We start from the raw sequence: 20,736 nt of genomic DNA on the forward strand, positions 1-20,736 counted from the left end.
CCTGTGCCTAGGTAAAGTGTTGAGGCACTCCACTCACCTAAGCTAATGATTTCCAACTGAATCCTCACCTAGTCACTGAGGGTTTTGTACTTCTGTTGCTTTTTGGTTGCTCACAAAATCTGTAATTGTTTTGAGTGTCAGGAGATAGACTGATTTTTGTTTAATGGGTCAGGGTTTTATGTAAGTGAAAAAAAGCAATGGGAAAAAAATATTAGATGGAAAAGCACAGTCAGAAATTTAACAGTCTGATTTTCATGGTATTCAGCTGGGATAGTGTGGTGGTTTGACCTTGCCTGGGGTGCATGGTATGGAATTTGGTTTTTTTTGGGGTGAGCTGCCCTCCCAGGATCTTGCCCACCCTCAGCTCCTTGATGATGTTGAGAGACAACGCTGATGCTGTGCCTGCCCTGCTCAGCAGTCGCCAGACTCTGGTGTGTTACCCACACCTTTCCAGGTACCAATGCACAGCACAGACCTGCTGTTGAAAATGAACCTAAAACAGACAGCAAAACCCCAAATCCTGGTCCTGTTCTGTTTATATGTTAGTGCCTTCATATGTCATGAGCTTCTAAAGCTCTCTTATTGGAATAATTCAGATTTATATTCCATAAATTTTATAGAACATTGAAATTGCATCATATAGGACAGTAAGGGCTCAAACCTTCTAATAACCAAAGTTAATTTCTTAACCACACAGTAATTATTAGATGGGTGGCTCAGAAAGACTTTTTTCCTCTGAAGTTTCACCCAGAAATTTTAGTCTGTTCTTTAAGAGCTCACAAAATTTATTTCAATGAATAACCATTTTTTAATGAGAACTAAACAAACATTGCCAAGACATTCTTAATTACTGCTCAGCTGCACATGCAACACCATTAAATTATGGAAACTAATAAAGTTTTTATTTCCTAAATGCTGTGAACCACCCCAGGGTTGGGTTATTCTTTGTGACAAATTTTGTGGGAATAGCCTTTGTGGCTTTTCTTCAATTACTTACTGTGGCTGGTCTTTGCTATTTCCAAACTTAGGATTTTATCCCTTCTTTCAATGTATAGAATTATGTTAAAATATTGTTACTCGCTTATTTTCTCAACTAGTAGCAGAAGAAAGCTGCAGAGATGTAAATCTTTTCATGTCAAGAACATTTTCAAGGATTATTCTGAGATTTAATATTACCCATATACATATTTGTGTACAAATTGAATTGAAAAATTTTCCTTCTCAGTAATGAATATAATTGTTTCATGTGTGTTTTTCATAATATATGCCATTAGCAGATTATGCACTTGAAAAAGCTGACTGATTATTAGTTCCATTTCAGCCATTGCAAATCCCCTTGCTCTTGAATTAGAGAAAGGCTAAAAGAGCTATGATTGCACCTGAATTAATTAAACTGAAACAGTTTGCATGTGAATATTTGTTAGATAGACTGTTGACCGCTTCTGTGGTGCAAAATACATATTTTTTCAAGCTTTTTTCAAGGTATTTGAATTCCTAAATCTCATTAGATTTCTGTGTGCCTCCTTAGGTATCTAGGTACCTTTAAATACTTGGCCTTTGATCTCCTCCAAATGAAGTTGCTCAATTCATTAGTGGGATGAATAATGTACTTTATTAGATGTGAATGTCATTTTCTACCAGTGCTGACTCAGAGCAGAAGGAAATAATGAATGCAGCACTCCCCTAACTTTGCCTAACCCTTTCAGAACCTCCATTATCCCCAGGAAATTCTTGGTTTGTCATTGTAGCATGATCTCTGAAGCAGTAAGATTTTCTAGATGAATCTTGCCATAGTTAATAGAATTTCTTATACAGTTTGTACTGCTTTGTTTTCACATGCTTTATCTTTTTGTATAAATAACTGTAGCTGTCTTTAGAAGAGTAATTTAAATTTAGTTTGCTATTATAATGAGATATTATTGTGACTAATTCTAAAAGGGCTGCTACTCTACACAGTAATTAAATTCAAAGACCTTTTAAGCTATTGATAAGATATTTCCTGTAATAACATTATGCCTTTTGTGACAGGCATATCTCTTTTTCTCAGTGTTCTATTTTGATTGACTATTTTCAGGTACAGGTCTTTACCAAAGACAGGGAGGGGTATAATTCAGCTGTAAATAGACTCTGAGCTGAACAATACTATAGCAAAAAAAAGAAATCTGGAAGAGTGATGAGTATGGTACAGAAAGAATCATATGTACAGAAAGAATGCTTATAGCACTAAAACTGGCTCTACGAAGGAGCAAGAATTCTGTGAGCAGTTAGAAAGAATGAAACTTTCTTCACTGTGGACCTATACGTCTGAACTTGATCACTTGAAGGGATTTCTCAGTATCCGTGACCTATTCCCCAAAACTTTTTTTTTCCATGAGAGTGGAATACAGTCCCTGACATTTATATAACATCTGGTCTCTCTTTGTGTTGAAATGTAGCATGCTTGGTGCATCTGCAACTGCGTGCCACCATTCAGGAAAACTATTTGGTGGGTTCGAAAACAGCTGGGGGATAGATAGTAAGATAAACACAAGCACATGAGAGTTGTATAAACCTTGCTTTGTCACAAGCCAGGCTGAACAGGAATGCATAAATAAGGAGAGAGTTTTTACACTGTGAGGCAGAGATTCTTCTGCTGCCTGTGCTTAAAATTGGTCATTCATTATTCACCTACACAAGTGAAATGCCATTAAGGTCTGACATTATATTTCTGAGTGTTTAGAGGCTTACAGTATCTGACTTGAATGGACTAATATTTTAATTTACAAGCTTCAGATTATATTTTACAAGTGTTAAATCTTCAATCATTTGTCTAATCATTCTAGTTGCATCATTCCACTTACAACAATATCATGAAAGTATTGCTGTCCTTCATTTGGAAGACTTTGTAGCAGTGGAAAAGGTGCTTTAAAGGTTGTACTTTTATACTAGAAGGGAAGAGCTTGAGAGAGCATGTAGCATAACTGGCAAATACTTTTGGTCATGTCTCAAGTGTTATGTACCACAGGATCTTTCTTTTTCTGTGAATCAAGGATTAAAAGGATTCTGTGAATACAGTCAAGTTATTTTGACTGTATATGTTGAAATCCCCACTCAAACTTGGCAAGATAGCAGTTGCTAGTTTTAATAGTTACCTATTAAACTGCTATTGTCTCAACCCGTGAGTTTTTAGCACTTTTACTCTTCTGATTCTCTCTTGTATCTCACTGGGGTGGGATAAAGCAGTGACTGTGGGAGGCTTGGCTGCTGGCTGGGGTTAAGCCACAACACAAAGGTTGGTGCAAGATTTGAGACGATTTTTTGAAAGAGCTTCTATATGTACCACTGCTGTTTGGTGGGAAATTGCTTCTCCAGGCTTGAAGTGTGTTTACCACCAAGGGCTCTGCACTTAAATATATTTGATCATGAAGATTCAGTCTGTGAAAAAGGCATTTGGGTAAAGGGAAATTTGCTACTAAACTGTGAATAGGTGCTCTTTTCAGTCCTGAAAAGAGTTAGGTTGACTAGAAGAAAGTTGAGCAACTGTGAAAGTATATATAGCAGGAATAACATATATGGGAGAAGAATTAACACAGAGGTGCTAGGAAATAAAAGTTATTTCTTTGGCTATCCCTGCTAGCAAGGAAGAAATACAAAGACTTCTTCAAGTTACCTTGAAGTTGTGTACTGTTGGGATTGAGGGAAATTTGTGGTTAATGTCTGTCTAAATAACTAAATTTAGGTTTCCTGTAAGAAAGTCCAATGTGCAGAAAAGGACAGTCCAAATAAAGAATTTGAGACACTTGACCTCTGGCTCAGGGTGGCACCTTGCAAAGCTGAATTAATGTTGTTGAAATAACTTGGTTAAAAAGCCATATTGGAAACTTGTTGTTGGCTCGATTTATGAGCATTGGGAATTCTGCATGATATTATTGAAAGTTATCCCTATATTTGGTTAAGAAAGGACCACCTAGAGAAAAACATTTTAAAAGTTTCTTAAACAAGTCATTATATTTCACTGCTCATCTTACACAGTGCTGATTAGTCACGACTCAGGCTCAGGAGATAGGAAACCTTCATCAGAGCCCTTTTCTCTGAGTGATTGCTGAGCAATGCTTGGTACACAGCTGGTGTCAGCGCCTTGGTGCTTTTATCTAGAGTCTTGCATCTGTTCATACTTTTAAAATAATGAAGAAAAAGAAAGTGCAAAGACTCTTTTAGCTATTTGAAATTGGAAATAGGATCAAATGGAGATGTAAGTCCAGATTTCTCTTCAACAATATTGAGCATCTGTCCTTAACCTATAAGGGCTTGTATGTAATAAGGAAAATTAAGATCATCTTCAAGGAAATTTCTAACTCCCATCTTACCACAGGACTGACATCCCTTATCACTTCAGACCAGAAATCTAGCTGAGATGATGTTCTGTTGAGATGATTGCACATCTGATAAATAGGAATAACTTCATGTTCATATGCTCCCTCTCAGAAACATTTCCACCTCGTGCAAACATATTGGTATGACATTTGTACTGGACATGTGGTGCTCTTAGGCCACAACTAGGTAGTAGTTTGTATGTAGCTGAAAATGAACTTGATCTTTTCAAGTCTCACCTTTTATACCTCTGAGGTCTGGCCCTTGTATGAGCCCCCCACACTGAGCACTAAAAAGGATTGTTGTTGTTTAACCCCAGCTGACAACTAATGCACCGTGCAGCTTCTCGCTTACACCCCCTTTGCCCTGTGCCTGCCACAGTGGAGGGGAGAATCGGAAAGAAAAGGTGAATGAAGTTCACGGCTTGAGATAAAAACAGTTTAATAATTAAAACAAAATAAAATTTTGTTATTATTATAACAACAGCTGAAATGAAAAGGATAGAGAAAGAAAAAAAATAAAACCCAAGAGAAAGAAGTGATGCATAGTATAATCTCCACCTGTTGACTGATGCCCAGCCCATCCCTTAGCAGCAATCAGCAGCTCTCAGCCAACTCTCCCCAGTTTATATACTGAGCATGGCAGTCTATGGTATGAAATATATTTTTGGCTAGCTCAGGTCAGCCATCCTGGCTATCTTCCCTCCTGGCTTTTTGTGCACTTCCTCTCTGGCAGAGCATGGGAAATTGAAAATCCTTGATACAGAGTAAGCACTACTTGGCAACAACCACAACATCAGTGTGTTATCAACATTATTCTCATACTAAATCCAAAACACAGCACTGTACCAGCTACTAAAAAGAAAATTAACTCTATTCCAGCGTGAACAAGGACTGTTTTCTACATCCATTTGCTGACTGGTAGGTCATGTTTCTGATAAAATGTTTGTGAAAATACATGTTCTCGAAATGTAATGAGGTTTTCTAGGGCTGAACTGGGTTCTACTATTTGTGTTCTAGAAAGAAGAAAGTCATTTACTTTCTGCACTTCTTCACATGAGTTTTGGAAAAACCCTTTTTTTTTCTCTGAAGCAGAAGTTTTAAATTGCAATGTTTTGAAGTCAGAGTCAAGCCACAGACTCCTGACAAATGAAAGGCCTGTAGTCAATTACCTTCTTGTAAGACATTTTGCCAGCTCAGCTGTCTCTGAACTAAGACTAATGCTTGCTAGTCCCTCAAGTTATCATTGTTTAGGACTTGCTGTCTGAAAATCAGGTCAGCAAATGCTTTCTATAATAATGTTCAGAAGAAGATTTGCATTGAGACGTTAACAAAAATATGATAGGTAATTGATGGCAGGTTCCCTAGAAGTGGTTATTTAAACCAGTGCGACCCCCTACCCACTGTAGGGGGCCCATGCCCCCTACAGTGCATGAACAAAAAAGTCAAACTACTGCTATGGAAAACAGACTCCTTTACGGTTATTGCAATTACAATTACAATTTGAGGCAACGATGTTGGCACATTGTTGCCAGATGGAGGATTGGTTTTAGTGGCCGCTTAATTAGCAGCTGGTAAACACTTGCACCCAAATACACATATTTACATATGCAGAGTGCTTACTGTGTCAGACCGATGCTTCTGGTATAGAGAGTGAGTGTCATTAATGCAGCCTACTAATGAGCACGTCAGAATAAATTATCCTTTCTAGAACTTTGAGCTGTCTATTTGCCACCTGCACAGGAGCTCCCGAGCTGTGCAATGCCTCGTGAAAGCTGTGACCCTTCAGAAAGCAGCAAAGGGAGCTGCAAAAGTTTGGGTAGCTCAGGAGGAGAATTCCTGCTGTCTCTAAAAAGGCTACTCTAGGACAGGTTTCCCCCCCAAGTTCTATCTCATACCATGGCTATGTATATGTAAGAAATCTGAAAAGGTTTCTGGTGGACAATACCCACATCTTTCAGTAGAAAAGCTTAATGTATTTTACAAAGTTGCCTGAGCGTCTTTGGTCATGGAGATAAATGGGCTCTGCTCCTCAGCTGCCATAATTAATTGTCTGGCTGGTACAGATCCCATAGTTTAATTATATATTAAGAATAATCTGTCGTATTTCTGTAGTACCTCCTATCTGAGAATCTCAAACAAGATTTTTTTGAATTGTACCTCACAGTTCACAGGAGTGCAATGATTTGTACTTGAACCTATTTAGCTGGCAAGAAGATAAATGTAGGGATGACTTAAAGGGTCACCGCAAACAGTATTTCCAAGATTCTAGGGAAGAAAAAGAACAGCCTAAATCCTAGCAATGCTCTCATCTTACTTGTAGTCCTGTCTGTTGTTGCCACTGACCAACACTAGAGTTGAAATCCAAAAGTTAGTTTGGAAAATTGAGTGAGATGTTGGCAACAGAACAGGGTTATGGAAGGCAGTCCAAAAAGGAGTTTATTACTTAAATTATTCATTTAAGTAATAGCCAGCTGCAAAAAAAAAAAAAAATGCAGCTGGCAATCTGAAATGGTCCTATTATGAACATTAGCTAACAGAATCATGTTTTTCTTAAAATAAGGCAAATGTAATTCTGGAGTGTATCAGCCTTGCAATGAGAAGCTCTTGCTTCTCATGGGAAGGACCAAGGCTATTATGCCTAATTTTGAGCATTATTCTAAGAGTGTTCAAGAGCCACTCCTTGAAGGCTCATCAGAGAGTAAAGAGAATGGTTTGAAGGCTAGGAAATTTGGTCAAGAAGGAAAAATAGGACAAATTCAGGTTACATAGTAAAGAAGACTGTGGGGAGTTGATAAGTCTTCAGATACAAAGATTGCCTGAAAAAGGGAAAAAGATTGTTTTACCTATTCATGAAGCATTAGATAGAAATAATAGACTTAAACTGCAGAGAAACTGATTAGCTGTTAGGAAAATATATTCACATAAGAATAATGAATACAATAAATTTCCAGAGGAGAGTGTTTCTCTTTAAGTTCTTTAAGAACTAGTTAGACATACCCCTGTCAGGTATAGCTGCAATAGGAACAAGAAGCTGGTCACAGTGATTCCAGATGTGCTGTCCTGTCATTTGCTGGTTCTCCTGTCTCACATTTAATGCCTGTTTAAAACTTGCTTCTGTCTTGCTGCTTCTATCACAACTGTAGCTGAGGATAATCTGAGGTGTAGCTTTGGTTTTCTGTTCAATTCAGCAAACTGATGGGCAGGACAACATGTTTCCCCCCGCTGATGTTAGGCTAAAATGTGCGTCCTATTCGCTCCTGTCTCACAGCACATTTTTTGGCTGGCTGTGGCTTTGCATTACTCAGAGCATTTCAGCTCTGGCCATTACCTACTGTTGAGGTTTATTGCTGAAATTTGTATGATGCCCAGGACTCTCATGCAGGGTATGGAACTCTCCTTTTCACTTGGGGACTTCCTTTCTTTTACAATTAATATTTTGGCATATTTGCCAGAGATGTCTATTTGTGGATCATTTAGATCAGCTGTCTGGAAGAAGTTGTCCAAGTGCTGTTGGATGTGGAAAGGTGGAAAGGACTACTTCTGGTATAAAAGCCACATTCAAGAGGTTACGGTTTTTCTTAGGATACAATCTATTTTTCACTATCTGCCCAGCACAACTGTACTACAGTTTGTCAGATTACAAATAGTACTGTGACTTCTAAGCAGTGTTTTGATTTACCTTTACATTTGTCTACATTTTGAAGTTTTCCAGTTAATAAATAAATTAATATACCATTAGCTTTACTGGTGACTAATGCGAACATCACTGTAGCTTAGCAGTTCAGCATTATTGTAAGGTTTCTTCCTTTTCTAATCTTTTACTAGTCTGGTTTTAAGTGTTTCAAAATCATAATGGGATGCTAGTTATTGTGATATGGCAGATATAATCTTTTTGTCAGTGCCCCTCTGATGCCATTTATTCGAAGTATATTTACAATTTGGTTGATGACCATGTTCATTTATAATGCTGGGTTCTAGGGGAGGTTTGGTATGTGGTAAGCAAAGGAGACAATTTTGGGACTGAAATGTGGGACAGCTTGCTTACTTCTGCCCTGAATTTAGAGTTGCTGATATTTTGAGGTAAAATAAATTCTTTCTCATTGTAAATGGACTTCAGTTTCCAAGAAAAATTAATGAGTTGAGTTTTGGAGGTATCTCTAATAGATTTGCTGTTTCCAGCTCCCTTCTTATTGTCTTTTTAGTCCAGTTAAACCTTACTTCTGTCCTCTGTCACCATCACTGCAATACTTGAGGAAAATCTACGTGTTTCTCACTATTCTGTTCAATGCAGTGAATTGTGTTCTCCCCATTCTGCTTGACCCCAAATGCTTTTTTTGTCCTTCCATTGCATCCTGTGCAGGCTTCCTGGGGGACCTTTCTTGTTGGTTGTGGTCTTACTGTGTTAACTCTAATCATGGATTGAGAAAGTACCTTGACACAAAAGGAAAAAACAAAAAGAAAGCAACATAAAACTGAAATTACAATAAACCATGTATTTACTACAGATTCTAATTATTTTTCCCTTTGTTTTTATTTTTGTGCAGATTGTTTCTCAGAGGAAGCTCTCCAAGTCCTTACTCAAGCATGGCAACACAGCAGGAAAGTCATCTATAACAGTAAGTCAATCTTAACCATGCTTTTGTTTTCCTGTTATTTAGAAATATCTAAAGCAACTAATTCTCCCTAAAAGCATCCTGCTAAGCCACCAGAACAACCCTTGATTGAGAAATGTATTTAGATTGTTTATTTGATGATTTGCACTGACAAATGCTTGTTTTAAGGAAATGGCAAAAAATAATGTATGATTTGTAAAAAAGACACAATACACTATTAACTACTTTTAAGGTACTTGGATGACAGCAAGTAACTTCTGCTGCTTGAATACTTTTAGTTGAATGGATAGAACCTTTAGAAATTAATTTATACCTTCTTTGGCACCTAAAGGAATCTCATCTTTCTTTTCCCTTGAGCTTTTTCCAGTTTCTTAGGGAAAAAAAAAGTTTGATGAGATTAGTTTTAGATGTGTTGTAATGCAAATAAGGACTGCATTGTCATAGCCCCATGTTTATCTTGAAATTTGAAAATCAGTGTATTACCTCTCTTTGATCATGCTCTGTGCTGGCTTGCTTGGGAGATCAATCTTGTCTGCATTGAGCCTGGCATGCTTGTGACTTTTGCAGCTCTGCATTACGATGAAGGCTATAATGAAATACTCTCCTTTGGGGGTATCTGCTCTGTTGCCTCATGAGATTGAGAAGGATTTTTTTTTCCTTAATGTGTGATTTGCCAGATGGTTTTCTTCTGGCTTGATTGTTTGGATTTTTTTTTTTCTGCCTTCAACTGCAAAAAAAGACAGTACACTCTGAGGTACTTTCTGAGAGCCCAGGGAGTTTGATTTCTTAGATGCCTTCCTTTCTGCTTGGCTGGGAATTGATATGCTTAAATGCATACAGTAAACTTGGTTTTGGTCTGGGGTTAGAAAGGAGTTCCCCACTCATCTGGCTGAATAGAACCAGGAGAGAGTTTTGTTCCCTAAATAACTTGGTATGGTTTGCCTGCTGGGATGATCTGGGCATACTTCATCTCACCCATCCCTGTGGTGTTCTGGACCTCCCTTCTGTTCTTCTTTGAGGAGCACAAAGTAGTTTAGTCTTGTGAAAACACAAATGCTCTAGTACAACCAAAATTATTAGGCTTGTTAGAGGAGTGTTCTGGCAAAAATTAAATCACTGTGATAAACAAAAGATGAGAGAAATGGAGTTAATAGTCCCTGCTGGCCTCACACTGGATGATAACCATGAAATATGGACCTTATTTATGTGCTTTGGCTTCTGTCCAGCAGTTCTAAAGAGCAAGTTGACTTGAACAGGAGAAAACTGAACCCAGACAAAAAAATACTGTGTGAAAAGTTTTTTGACTCAACAGAATAATTAAAAACTGATTAATGCTCATTATTTCTGGACCTGGGGACATACCAGGTGTCTGTCAAGTATGGAAGTTAGCAATACTATTTTCCTAACTCAATCAGTGTAGTGAATTATGAGTTTTTCAAAATATTTTGAAAGTTTCTATCTTAGCAAGTTTTGCTGGAATTTTATTCACCTTTTGACTGTGTAATGTCTCATCCACACAATCTTGTAATACGGCTGTGGGAAGCAAACAGAACATTGTTCTGCTTCTCCAGCTGGAAGTCTGTAAACCTTTAAAGAGCAGGTTCATTATTTTCTGTTAAAAATACTTGTGAAATTTGGTGTGCAAATCCCAGAGCACTGTTGGTTATATACAGTTTAGCCAGATCTTCTAAACCATCAGACTGCATGGAAGAGAAATGTGTCAGGCTCCATGGGTCAAATTTCATCAGCAAGCTGATGTTTGCCTGGAAGATGTGACACACCATGTATGTGCCTGTGTGATGGTTCTTCAATGCCCAGCTAAGCATTTGTGCCCCTGTGTGGCTGCATGTGAGTATTTTGTTTGGAGAAACACCACAGCTCGCTGCTGGGAGGTGTTACAGCCAGAATAGTCTCAACTCAGGGAATTTTACTTAATTTAATGAATTGCCAAAGTAAACTTTTAACTACTGAGAAACAAATAGGACCAAAAAAAAAAAACTGCTAGGGAAAATACTTTTCCTGCCCCTCCCCGGTACTCAACTGTGGTAAGCACATTTCTCTCGCTCAGGATTTTTTATGGAGGTATAGAGAGGGAAAGAAAAAGAAGATAATTTCTATTTATGTTCTTTGTTTTTCTCATGTGGAATGTGCTTGGAGAATTGTTTACCTGGGGTGATTGCCTGATTGGATTCTGGTGAGGATTGTTTGAGCCTGATGGCCAATCAGATCTACCTGTGTCTGGGCTCTTGAGAACAGGGTCGCGAGTTGTTAGATATGGTAGTTAGAAAAGTAGGTTTGTAGTTTTAGTATCTTCCTTTATATAGTATATTAATGTATTATAGCATAGTTATAATGAAGAAATCATTCAGCCTTCTGAACTGATGTTAGACATAATCATGTCTTCCCATTGGGTTCGCCTGCATTTTACAATACTCAACTTCTCTTCTGACACCTCTCCTGCCTCCTTCATGGCCTTCACTCCCTTTGCCTTCACTTCATGTTGTGCTCAGTCCCTTTGATGAGGTGCTGTGTGACACAGGTCAGGATCAGAAAATAGTTGGTTTTTTTGCTGCTCTTTGAGGTTTTTTCACTCATTTTCTTAGTTCTGTTCTGAACTTACACACACCCTTCAGGGGCATCTCTGCTCCAGGATGGGTCTCACCTGAGGGTGTAAGGAGACACAGAAGTGCCTCCTCCAGCATGGAGCACCTCCTTCAGAGAGTGAATCTCCAGCTGTGTCCCCACAGCATGGCCTTCTCCATGCCTCCTCCTGGATCTTCTTAGGGTGGCACTGCAGGCCTCCTACCTCTCCTTCCTTTGTGTCTCTTGCATTTGGCAGCTGCTGCCCTTTCTGAAATAGGCTCAGAAGATGTGCCTTATGCACCTTTGATGGGTTGATGTTTTGGGGTGCAGTCAGTAGCTGCTGCCAAAACAGTTTGGCAAATTTTTGGGTTTTCCCAGCAGGTCCTCAAGGACTTGAAGTGGTGGTGACACCAGAGCCTATCTGGGAAGCTGGCATTGCTCCCTTGTGTGTGATCATGAACATGAAGCACCCAGAAAATAGGTTATTTTGGGAGATTTAATCCATGGGGAGAACATTTACAATGGGGAAAAAGTTTTAAAGCTGTCAAATAGAATATAATGTGGTTTATTTCAGAGAATATTTTTCAGTGAAATATCCCAGGTTTGGTTAATTCCTTCTCCCCACTGAGGCATTTTAATGGCTTACTTAGGAAACTAGTTTAGTTGGTTCTGTTGTATTTTTTTATAACATTGCACAGCACAGAGACTGGCATCATTATTGATATAGCTTACATCATCTGAAAGAATCACACTATATTATATTAGGATTACTTTCTTCTGACTGTCTACGGTAAATTGTTTTGCCAATATGGCTATTGCAGAAAAGCTTTATCAGGAGAGGTCTCCTGCTGTAAATGTGCCTTTCATGGCAGCTAATGACAAGTGACTTCACTCTTTTTTTCATTTATCTTGCCAAATGATGCTGAAGTGGCATAAAAATAATTGGGCTTTAGACCCAAGTGATACAACTCTTGTAGAGCGTTTTTGTCCCCTTGGACACGGTGAGATTGTGGAATTGTCTGTTTTCCACCCTGAGGAGGAGTACTTGGTCAGAGGAAAAGGATCCCTGGTGGATGTGGGTGTCTGCCCATTGGCAGGTGATTGACAAGGCATAGTTGCATGACACAAAGTGATTCATGTTTGTGGGCTGACCAAGGTGATGTCCTTCCTGACGGCAAAGAGAAACACATTAACTTGTTCCATAATTCCATTTCCTAAATGGGATCTTCAGTCTTCACACACTGAAAAATGGCATAGTTCTCCCCTTCCGTTACACCATGCGCAACTCAAATGTAGCTTTCCATTTAGGTGATCGCTGAGGAATTGTCTGGCAACGATGACTACGTTGAACTTTCATTCAGTGCACGGAAATTGGATGACAAGGTAAGCTGCTTGATATTAACCTTTCTGAAAGATATAAGAATGCCTGCAAATATAATTTGATGAGATTTTCCATGACAGATATTTTTTACCTTGTATTATTAAACACATCAGAGTTTTCCGATGAGTGTTCACATTGAGGCTTTCCTTGAGTTGAAAGTAATTAAAAAAAAACCTCAAGGGAATCTAATTAAAACCAAGGCAAGTTAATTACACTACAACCAAGACAATTTAATTATGCAAAATGCCACAGATCAGAATTGTTTAGAGAAGTGAACTTTCTGTGAGTAGTCAGTGATGTTATCATTGAAGTTTCCTAAAATACAGCTAGAAAACTTCATAACAGCTCAGTCATGATACACATTTTGCTCAACAAAATACAGCTTGAATGTGGAAAAAAAGACTTGCATATTTGTTAAAAACTTTTTCCCTCTCTAGGAAGAAAACTCTTCACTGACTCAAACACTACTCAACATTATAAGGAATATTTATTTCTGAAAGTATCTGTTATTGTTTAGCAAATTACATATAATAAGCATCTCAACTCACAGCCCAAGAAAACCTGATGTCTGCTTGTACCACTCTCTGTCACTTCAGTGTAATAGCAGGCATAGAATACTTTGAGGTATATAGTCCCTTCTTATATATGAAGGTGCTTCTAATTAGAAACATTGGGCAGAATTATGAAAAGGCTTAGGATGGTGATGCTCCAAGTGTCTTCTTGTAAACATCTGATGTGAGAGTAGCTTAAAATAAAATCAGTGAGACTACCTTTTGATACATATACATCAGGTTTACAAAATTGGGTTGTAACTTATGAAAAATATTTTCACTTGAAACTACCAGAAAATCTCAGGAAAGCAGAAAGTACACTGAAAGATGAATAGTACTGGCATATAACTTCAAAATAATCTTTATAAAATTTATAAAATTTTACTGTGCTCAGGATCATTAGCAATCATAAATGATCAGGACCTGAATTTGCTTCTCATCTGAAAGATAAATTACTTTCCTCTTTCAGAGTTGCTGGAGTCTGAGTGGTTTTGAGTTGCATAATTTATTTAGGTGTCAAAATGTAAATTTTACAACCTTTCTTGAGACAGATATCTTTGGAGGTAATTCCCAAACTTGTACACAAGTTTCTCGTGTTCCACATGCTGTCACATCTAGGAAAAGGGGAAGGACATAAACAACATAATAGGACTCCACTTAGTTATTGCATTCCACAAATGCAAAATGTAATCTGCATTAAATATTATGATTGCTTCTAGCTCTTGTTGGTATAAATTAAAAGAATACTGCCAGAGTGCAATTCTGAGCCAGGTCAGTGTTGTCTGGGCAACAGTTTTAGAGAGTGATTGAGGGATAAGGTGAGAAGGATCAGTCTGAAATACTGCAACAGTGTTGTCATTCTTGCCATTTTAACATGTCCAGTCAGGGTGGGCTTCATCTAATAAAGAATTCTTGGATGATGCAGTGTGCAAGTCAAGCAGTGACTCATGTTTTATCTGAATCCAAACTCCTGTCTTCAACTGATGAAAATCTCTGGAAATCTATTGCATTGAGAAAAGTCTTTCAATTTCCTCTAGCTAAAGATGTAGCTCAATACCTGGCTGAAACTTGATTTACTTCCTCTATAATAAAAGTGTACAGCTTATAATAAACTTTGACATCATTAGGTGCAAGGCACTATTAGTAATTATTTTTATTAAGGTTTGAAATTACTTAAATTTCACAGTTCAGCCATTGGTGAAAAAGAATGAGTGCTCTGATGTCACAGAAAGGAAAATAAACATCAAAGAATTGAGAAGAGCTGATTTTGTAAAATCCTAAGCATGGTATTGCATGCCACTCCCCACTCAGAGAAGTGAGCACCTGAATAGAGATGTAACATCAGAGAAACAAAATGAGGGTTGAAACTGGCCTTGGAATCTCCTGAAAAACAGAGGAAGCCTCTGGAAGCAGTCATTCGTGCTCTGCTATGGGGTCACCTTTGTGAGCCCTGGGGTTCCTGTACTGGTAGCTGTGGAAGCGGCACAAGTAGAATCCTAATGCCTCACAACTTGTGGGTAAAGGAAGGGGTGGGGGATATCATGTATGTGGTCTTTGGATAAAAAGAAAAACAAATCCTTTCCATCCACTACCATCTTGAATGGACAGGAATATTCTTCCTTCATCCCTTAAAGTAGATCTTTGGAAGAGGATCCGGACTGGGGTCCTTAAATATATGTATTTCCTACACTAAGGAAAAACACTCGAACAACACGTTTTTGGAAAATAAACAAAATTTGTTGATAAGATTTAACAGGCTGGATATGTTTGCTGCATGTTTTTTACTCTCTTGACATAAAACTGCAAGAATTTTAGAGAAGCTACAGAACAAAGCTTAATAATTTTTTCCTATTGGACTGGCTGAAACATTTGGTGAAAAATTATAAGAAAATTATGGATATGAAAGTTTCCTTTAGTTAACTGACTTTTGCAGAAATAATGGTTATATTTTTTATTACAGTGCTTATTTGAAAGGTATAACTGCTTTTTCATGTTTTATTGAAGTCCTGTCAGCTCAAATGGCACATCTTTGTTTCAAGAGATCCACTGAGAACACTTCACTGTGGAACAATAACTTTTGGAAAGGTTTTATTGCATTAATAGCTGTGTCACAATTACCATAACAAGCAGCTACATTTTTTATGATAGCTATAATAAATTATGAGCACTGAGGCAGGCAAACGGCTTCTCCTGTTCTGAGAGAAGCAGTTACCATTGTTTGGGAAAGATTATCCAGCAAATATCTGCAAAATACAAGCTAATATTGCTTTTTTATGTAGTTCCCTGGTATTAAACTGCTACCAAAAAAAGCCTCATCAAATTCCCTATTGAATAGTATTCAAAATTTTAGTCTTTTGGCTGCTTCAGCCCTTTTTAAAGGGACCTTTGACTTGATCCCCAATCCTGAATTTTAAAAATTGTTGGGTTCTGAAAATGAATCTGCTAAAAATGTGTCAAACTAGGTGCTTAGAAACAGATACATCTAAATTTTTAAAGTTTAGGCCATGTACTTGTGTTATTGCTGTATAACTGCTGCAAGAACAATGTGCATTATACCACCAACAAATGTATTACATTAATCATTTAAATATTATTAAAATAGCACAATATATTGCAGCTATTCTTCTTTCAGAGGATATTCTTGGGGGATAATACAAAGCTATTAGATTCAGCATAACAACCAAAAACAGTTATTTGTGAAAGCAAATGTTTCTTCAGCTTATCATTTCTACTTATTGCAAAGCACTTCCAATATAGAAGGATTTTTTTGTTCGTACCTCAATTCTGATAGTAATTATGCCTTGTTTTTGCCTTGGAGGGGGACTAATATAAACCACCATCCAGCATTAAAATCTTTCCTTTTATGTGATATTATATTGGTAGTGAAAACCAGAAATTATTTCCTTTGTGCTGATGTGCTGTTGTACCTTTATGATACTCAGCTAGGAACAATATTGTATTTTGAGACTGAAATGAAATCTTGGCTTCCTTTCTGAATTCTTTTGCACACCAGGGTGCATTCTTTGGATGTATCATTTTGAGGTACTTTCAAATAACTTATCAAATTTGTGTTTGATAAAGAAACTCTGAACATTGAGCTTTTACCCAGCTTCAATCAGAATGCTTATGTGTGAGAAGAGGCAGCTCAATCTTTTTTAAGCCTATGCACTCTGGATTTTTGTGTCACCATGATTAAACCAGCACCTCCTCTCTCTGCTTGTTGTCTTTGCTATACATTGGTAATCTGGCAGAATGTGATCACCAAAACCCCCCATATCCTAGAAGTTTCAAATTTTGAGTGGTGTTTAGATACTAAATCTACATCAGGACCTTGAGGCAAAATCTAGTTACTTAGTTGAATTTTGCACTGGTTTTACAGTTTTACAGGGTTTGACATAAAATGTCATGTTTACCATATAGCTGGAACAAATAGCCAAACATACAGCTTTGTTGTTCCATGCTCCTTGTTAAAGGATTTAACTAATAAATATTCACGTGCTTTGCATCAGCTGTCAAATGAGCCACTAAGTTTATTCTAGAAAGTAAAGAAGCAGATCAATGACAAAACAGCACTCTCAACACAACATTATGTCATTTTTAGGGAATGAAAATATTTTAGGTTTCTTGAGCTTGCTTAAGGCTTTGTAGTCCATAGGGACTCATTTTCTTTTTCAGACATTCAAATTCAGGTGTCCCTTTTCAAAGCCCTGAATTCTTTATTTGGAACTTGTGGAATTATAAAAATGCCCTAAAAATAAATTTTACCAAGCCCAGACTTTGGCTAGCATCTTATCCAAAGTTGTTCCCAAACCAATGGTCTTGCAGCTAACCAAAAATAGGTATGGTGTACATTTGGTGAGGAAAAATTAGTAGAATTTTATATATTAGAGTAATTTTTGCACTGTCATAGAAACACTTGGATACTGAAAAGAATTTCTCACTTCCCCAAACTGACATGGGGGTCTGGCTTTGGATATGTCCTATACAGAAGAATAATATTCATATGCACAAAGTTAATCACATGGCTCTTTTGAAGAAGAAAATTTAGAAGGGACTTGAAACTATAGGAAATGGACTTAGTGCTTTTAAACCCTACTCTTTCAGCATAGCACAGTCAGAAATTTGAAGGTTTCTCCCTCCTGGGGTTTAGCAGCCAGTTACTCTTCTCCCCCACAGCCAGCATGTCCAGAATAAATGAGATGTTGAAACAAAAGAGCCTGTGACCAGACTGAAGCAGCACTATAGAAAGCAACTTAATTTAAGTTTGTGTAAGAAAGTTCAGGGTTGTTAGCTGGATACAAGACTAGGAGAAGGTGTTCTGCAGTGTGTGAATATGAACCTTGGTGTCTGTCACAGATTTGCCTAGAGATATCCAGTTATTTCCTGCATTGCACTGCTCTGTTTGTCATCTTACCACGGGCCATGTTACCACACCCTGAAGAGGACTTGCTTCTCTAAGCACCTCTAATCCATTTTGACAGTACTTGTATTAGTTGGTAGCAGCACAATGTCTCGGCCAATTAACTTCTGTTTTGAGAGGGTAGGTGAACAGAGTGAAATTCAATCCCAGTGTGGAATATGCTTCAAAGTGCAATGTGTTAGAAAACTGGCGTCAAAAGACCAAACAGGCATGGAGACAGAAAGAAACAAGCTAGGTGGATGACAGAGCTAATGCTCAGGAAACTGGACTGGGTGTAAGAATGGAAGAGGTTGTAAAATGAACTTCTACAGTTTTGCATGCCATGATTAAATAGTCAAACTGAGAACAACAACAGTACCATGGGAATCCTTGTGAGACTAGGACAAGAATGAAGTACTGCTGAGAAACACCAAGAGGTCTCACTAAAACTACTCTGGCACTTCCTTTTCATTAGCAGTCAGGGAAGAATCCAGTGCATTGTGCCTGAAAAGCTCAAAGAAAAAGAAGTCTCAAGAGTAACGTGTCCTATATTTTATTTTAGGATTTTTTCAGCAAATCTGATCCTTTTCTGGAGATTTTTCGGGTGAATGATGATGCGACCCAACAACTTGTTCACAGGACTGAGGTAAGGAATAGAGCAGAATTAATTTTCCAAGGACACAGATGGGCTGTCAGGAGGCATAGTTGATGCTTCTCATGTCACTAAGGGAAGTGATTTTAAATGTAGGTGTGCAAACACTCACACCTAAAAACACTTTCTAGTGTTACACTCTGGTGTCATTAACTAATGGGTACCAGGTCTTGACTTATGCACCTTACAGTAAAGGAAGATGAAGTCAAAGGTCTAAACCTAATTATACTGGCAGATACTCTGTTGGAAGGTCAGGAGATATAAATACGGGATTTAGCCAAAACCAGGCTACACACTGTATAATGTGGCAAGTACATTTCTGTGCTTACCACAGTATATTTTCCCATTAATACTGTGCTGCTTCTTCCCCACCTCCTCTCAGGGATTGTAATCTGGGTGCTTTACATTTGTTTCCTATCACTCAGTGACATTACTGCTCCATGATAATGACTGGCACTGTCATTAAAAATGACATTTAAGTGTATAGGGTGGAGCTGTGGTAGGTGTTAGGGGTTATAAACCTGTTATGGATTCCACAGAGTTTTCCTAGCAAGGCAAACAGTGTGCCTGTAAATTGATGCTGCCCATCCCCATTGCCCAGTCTTTCATTGCTTCCAGTTCAGTTCTACAACCTTTTCCTCATCAATTATCTCCCACTGAGGCACGGCAGTGCCAGAGCAATATGTGTAGCATCATCTGTGGGTGGGTATGGGTCCATTTGCCACTCCTGCTCCTTCTGGGGGCTTTCCAGAGGGAGAGTGTTAGAAACTGCCAGCTGCTCAAGGGCTCATATCTCATTGGATGTAGTTCTGAAAACTCCAGCTGAGCTCTGCTTTCTTCTCTTGCTGGTGAATGCACTGTATTGAGAATTGTGCCTCTTGTTAGCATTCTGCTGAGAGACGTGGAAATGTTAAGGGTTCTCTTTCTTCTTTTCACTTACAGGTTGTGATGAATAACTTAAATCCAGCATGGAAGACTTTTAAAGTGTCTGTAAATTCTCTGTGCAGTGGAGACCAGGATCGCAGGCTCAAGGTCAGAAGTAATTCCTACTTTTTTAAATAGTTTTACTCATAGAAAACAAAAGTTGGTCTCTCTTTTTCAACTGTGGATTGCTATTCTGCGCTTCCCTCTTCTTTGATGGAAAAGATGATCACACAGCTGCATTATGATTACCATAATCAAATTAAGGATGCAGAGAAGTGGTAATCCACTGTCATCAGTAGATTATGCTCTGTATTTCTTACAGTAACCTCAAAAAATGATGGGGCTGTTTTACCCAATCAGTTGGATAATTTAAATCCAGCATCATTTAACTGGTGAAAGTATACTCAGGGGAAGAGGCAGCCCTACCACAATTTTAACTACTATTTCCTCACTTCTATATCTGGCGGCCCTCTGTAAAAGAAACACTGAAATATGAGATTTTTTATTATACTTGAAGAATAGGATGGCCACAAAAAGACGTGTGTAATAGTAATAGAAGTGTTTCTAGTCAGCAGAAAGACAGATAATTGGGAACCTGGAGCTTTGTGTAGAAAGAATAATCTTCTTCTGGCTAATTTTGCTTAAATCAAATCTTTATCCAATTGTGTTTATCTTCTGACCAGGTTTAAGCCTAATACTAAATTAAAAAACACCAAAGAGCACTGGTCCCGAATGTCTATTCAGACTTTTAGACCTGATGAAAGGATATTGAACCCAAAAAGTATGACTATTTTTTTTCTTACTATACCAAATTACTTAATATAATTTTATTTTGTCCTTGCAAACATTTCTTCTTTCATCATTATAGCTGCAAAACCCTGCAGAAGGGGTCTTGTCATTTTTCACTCCTTACTTACTGCAGGATGTACTGTGCAGATGGAAAAAATAAAATGCTGGTGAGGATATGTTACAGTGCACATCACATCTGAAACTTTTTTACCCTTTCCACAGATATGTTGAAAGGGTAAAAAAGCAGTCTTATGAATGCTTGGGTTCACAAAATTAACCCTGCTATTATGGAACAACATATAAATTTGAGTCAAGAGAAGGATCAGATTTCTGCTACTGAAATGAAAAGCAGAATTAGCACAGCACTGCCTTCATCACAATGTGTACATGTGGTCTTTAAATCACTTAGGTGAGAAAACCTAGGAAGAGAAGCAAACAAAATGAAGTCTAGGTTGTGAGAACAAGTGGCAAGTCCATAAGGGTACAGAAATG

The 20,736-nt window shown here is 38.0% G+C and overlaps 1 protein-coding gene across 2 annotated transcripts in view; it reads left to right on the top strand.

The window, feature by feature from the left end:
- The window catches only part of CPNE4 (copine 4), a 225,974-nt gene that overhangs the window by 119,393 nt on the left and 85,845 nt on the right, over positions 1 to 20,736 (top strand). For both annotated transcript variants that reach the window (XM_068205258.1, XM_068205268.1), the window contains 4 exons: positions 8,897 to 8,968; positions 12,857 to 12,931; positions 18,442 to 18,525; positions 19,474 to 19,563. In XM_068205258.1, coding sequence (XP_068061359.1) covers positions 8,897 to 8,968; positions 12,857 to 12,931; positions 18,442 to 18,525; positions 19,474 to 19,563 — 321 coding nt within the window. The remainder of the gene's footprint in view (positions 1 to 8,896; positions 8,969 to 12,856; positions 12,932 to 18,441; positions 18,526 to 19,473; positions 19,564 to 20,736) is intronic.

This window comes from Anomalospiza imberbis, chromosome 1 (genome assembly GCF_031753505.1).
Source record: "Anomalospiza imberbis isolate Cuckoo-Finch-1a 21T00152 chromosome 1, ASM3175350v1, whole genome shotgun sequence".
NCBI lineage: Eukaryota > Metazoa > Chordata > Aves > Passeriformes > Viduidae > Anomalospiza > Anomalospiza imberbis.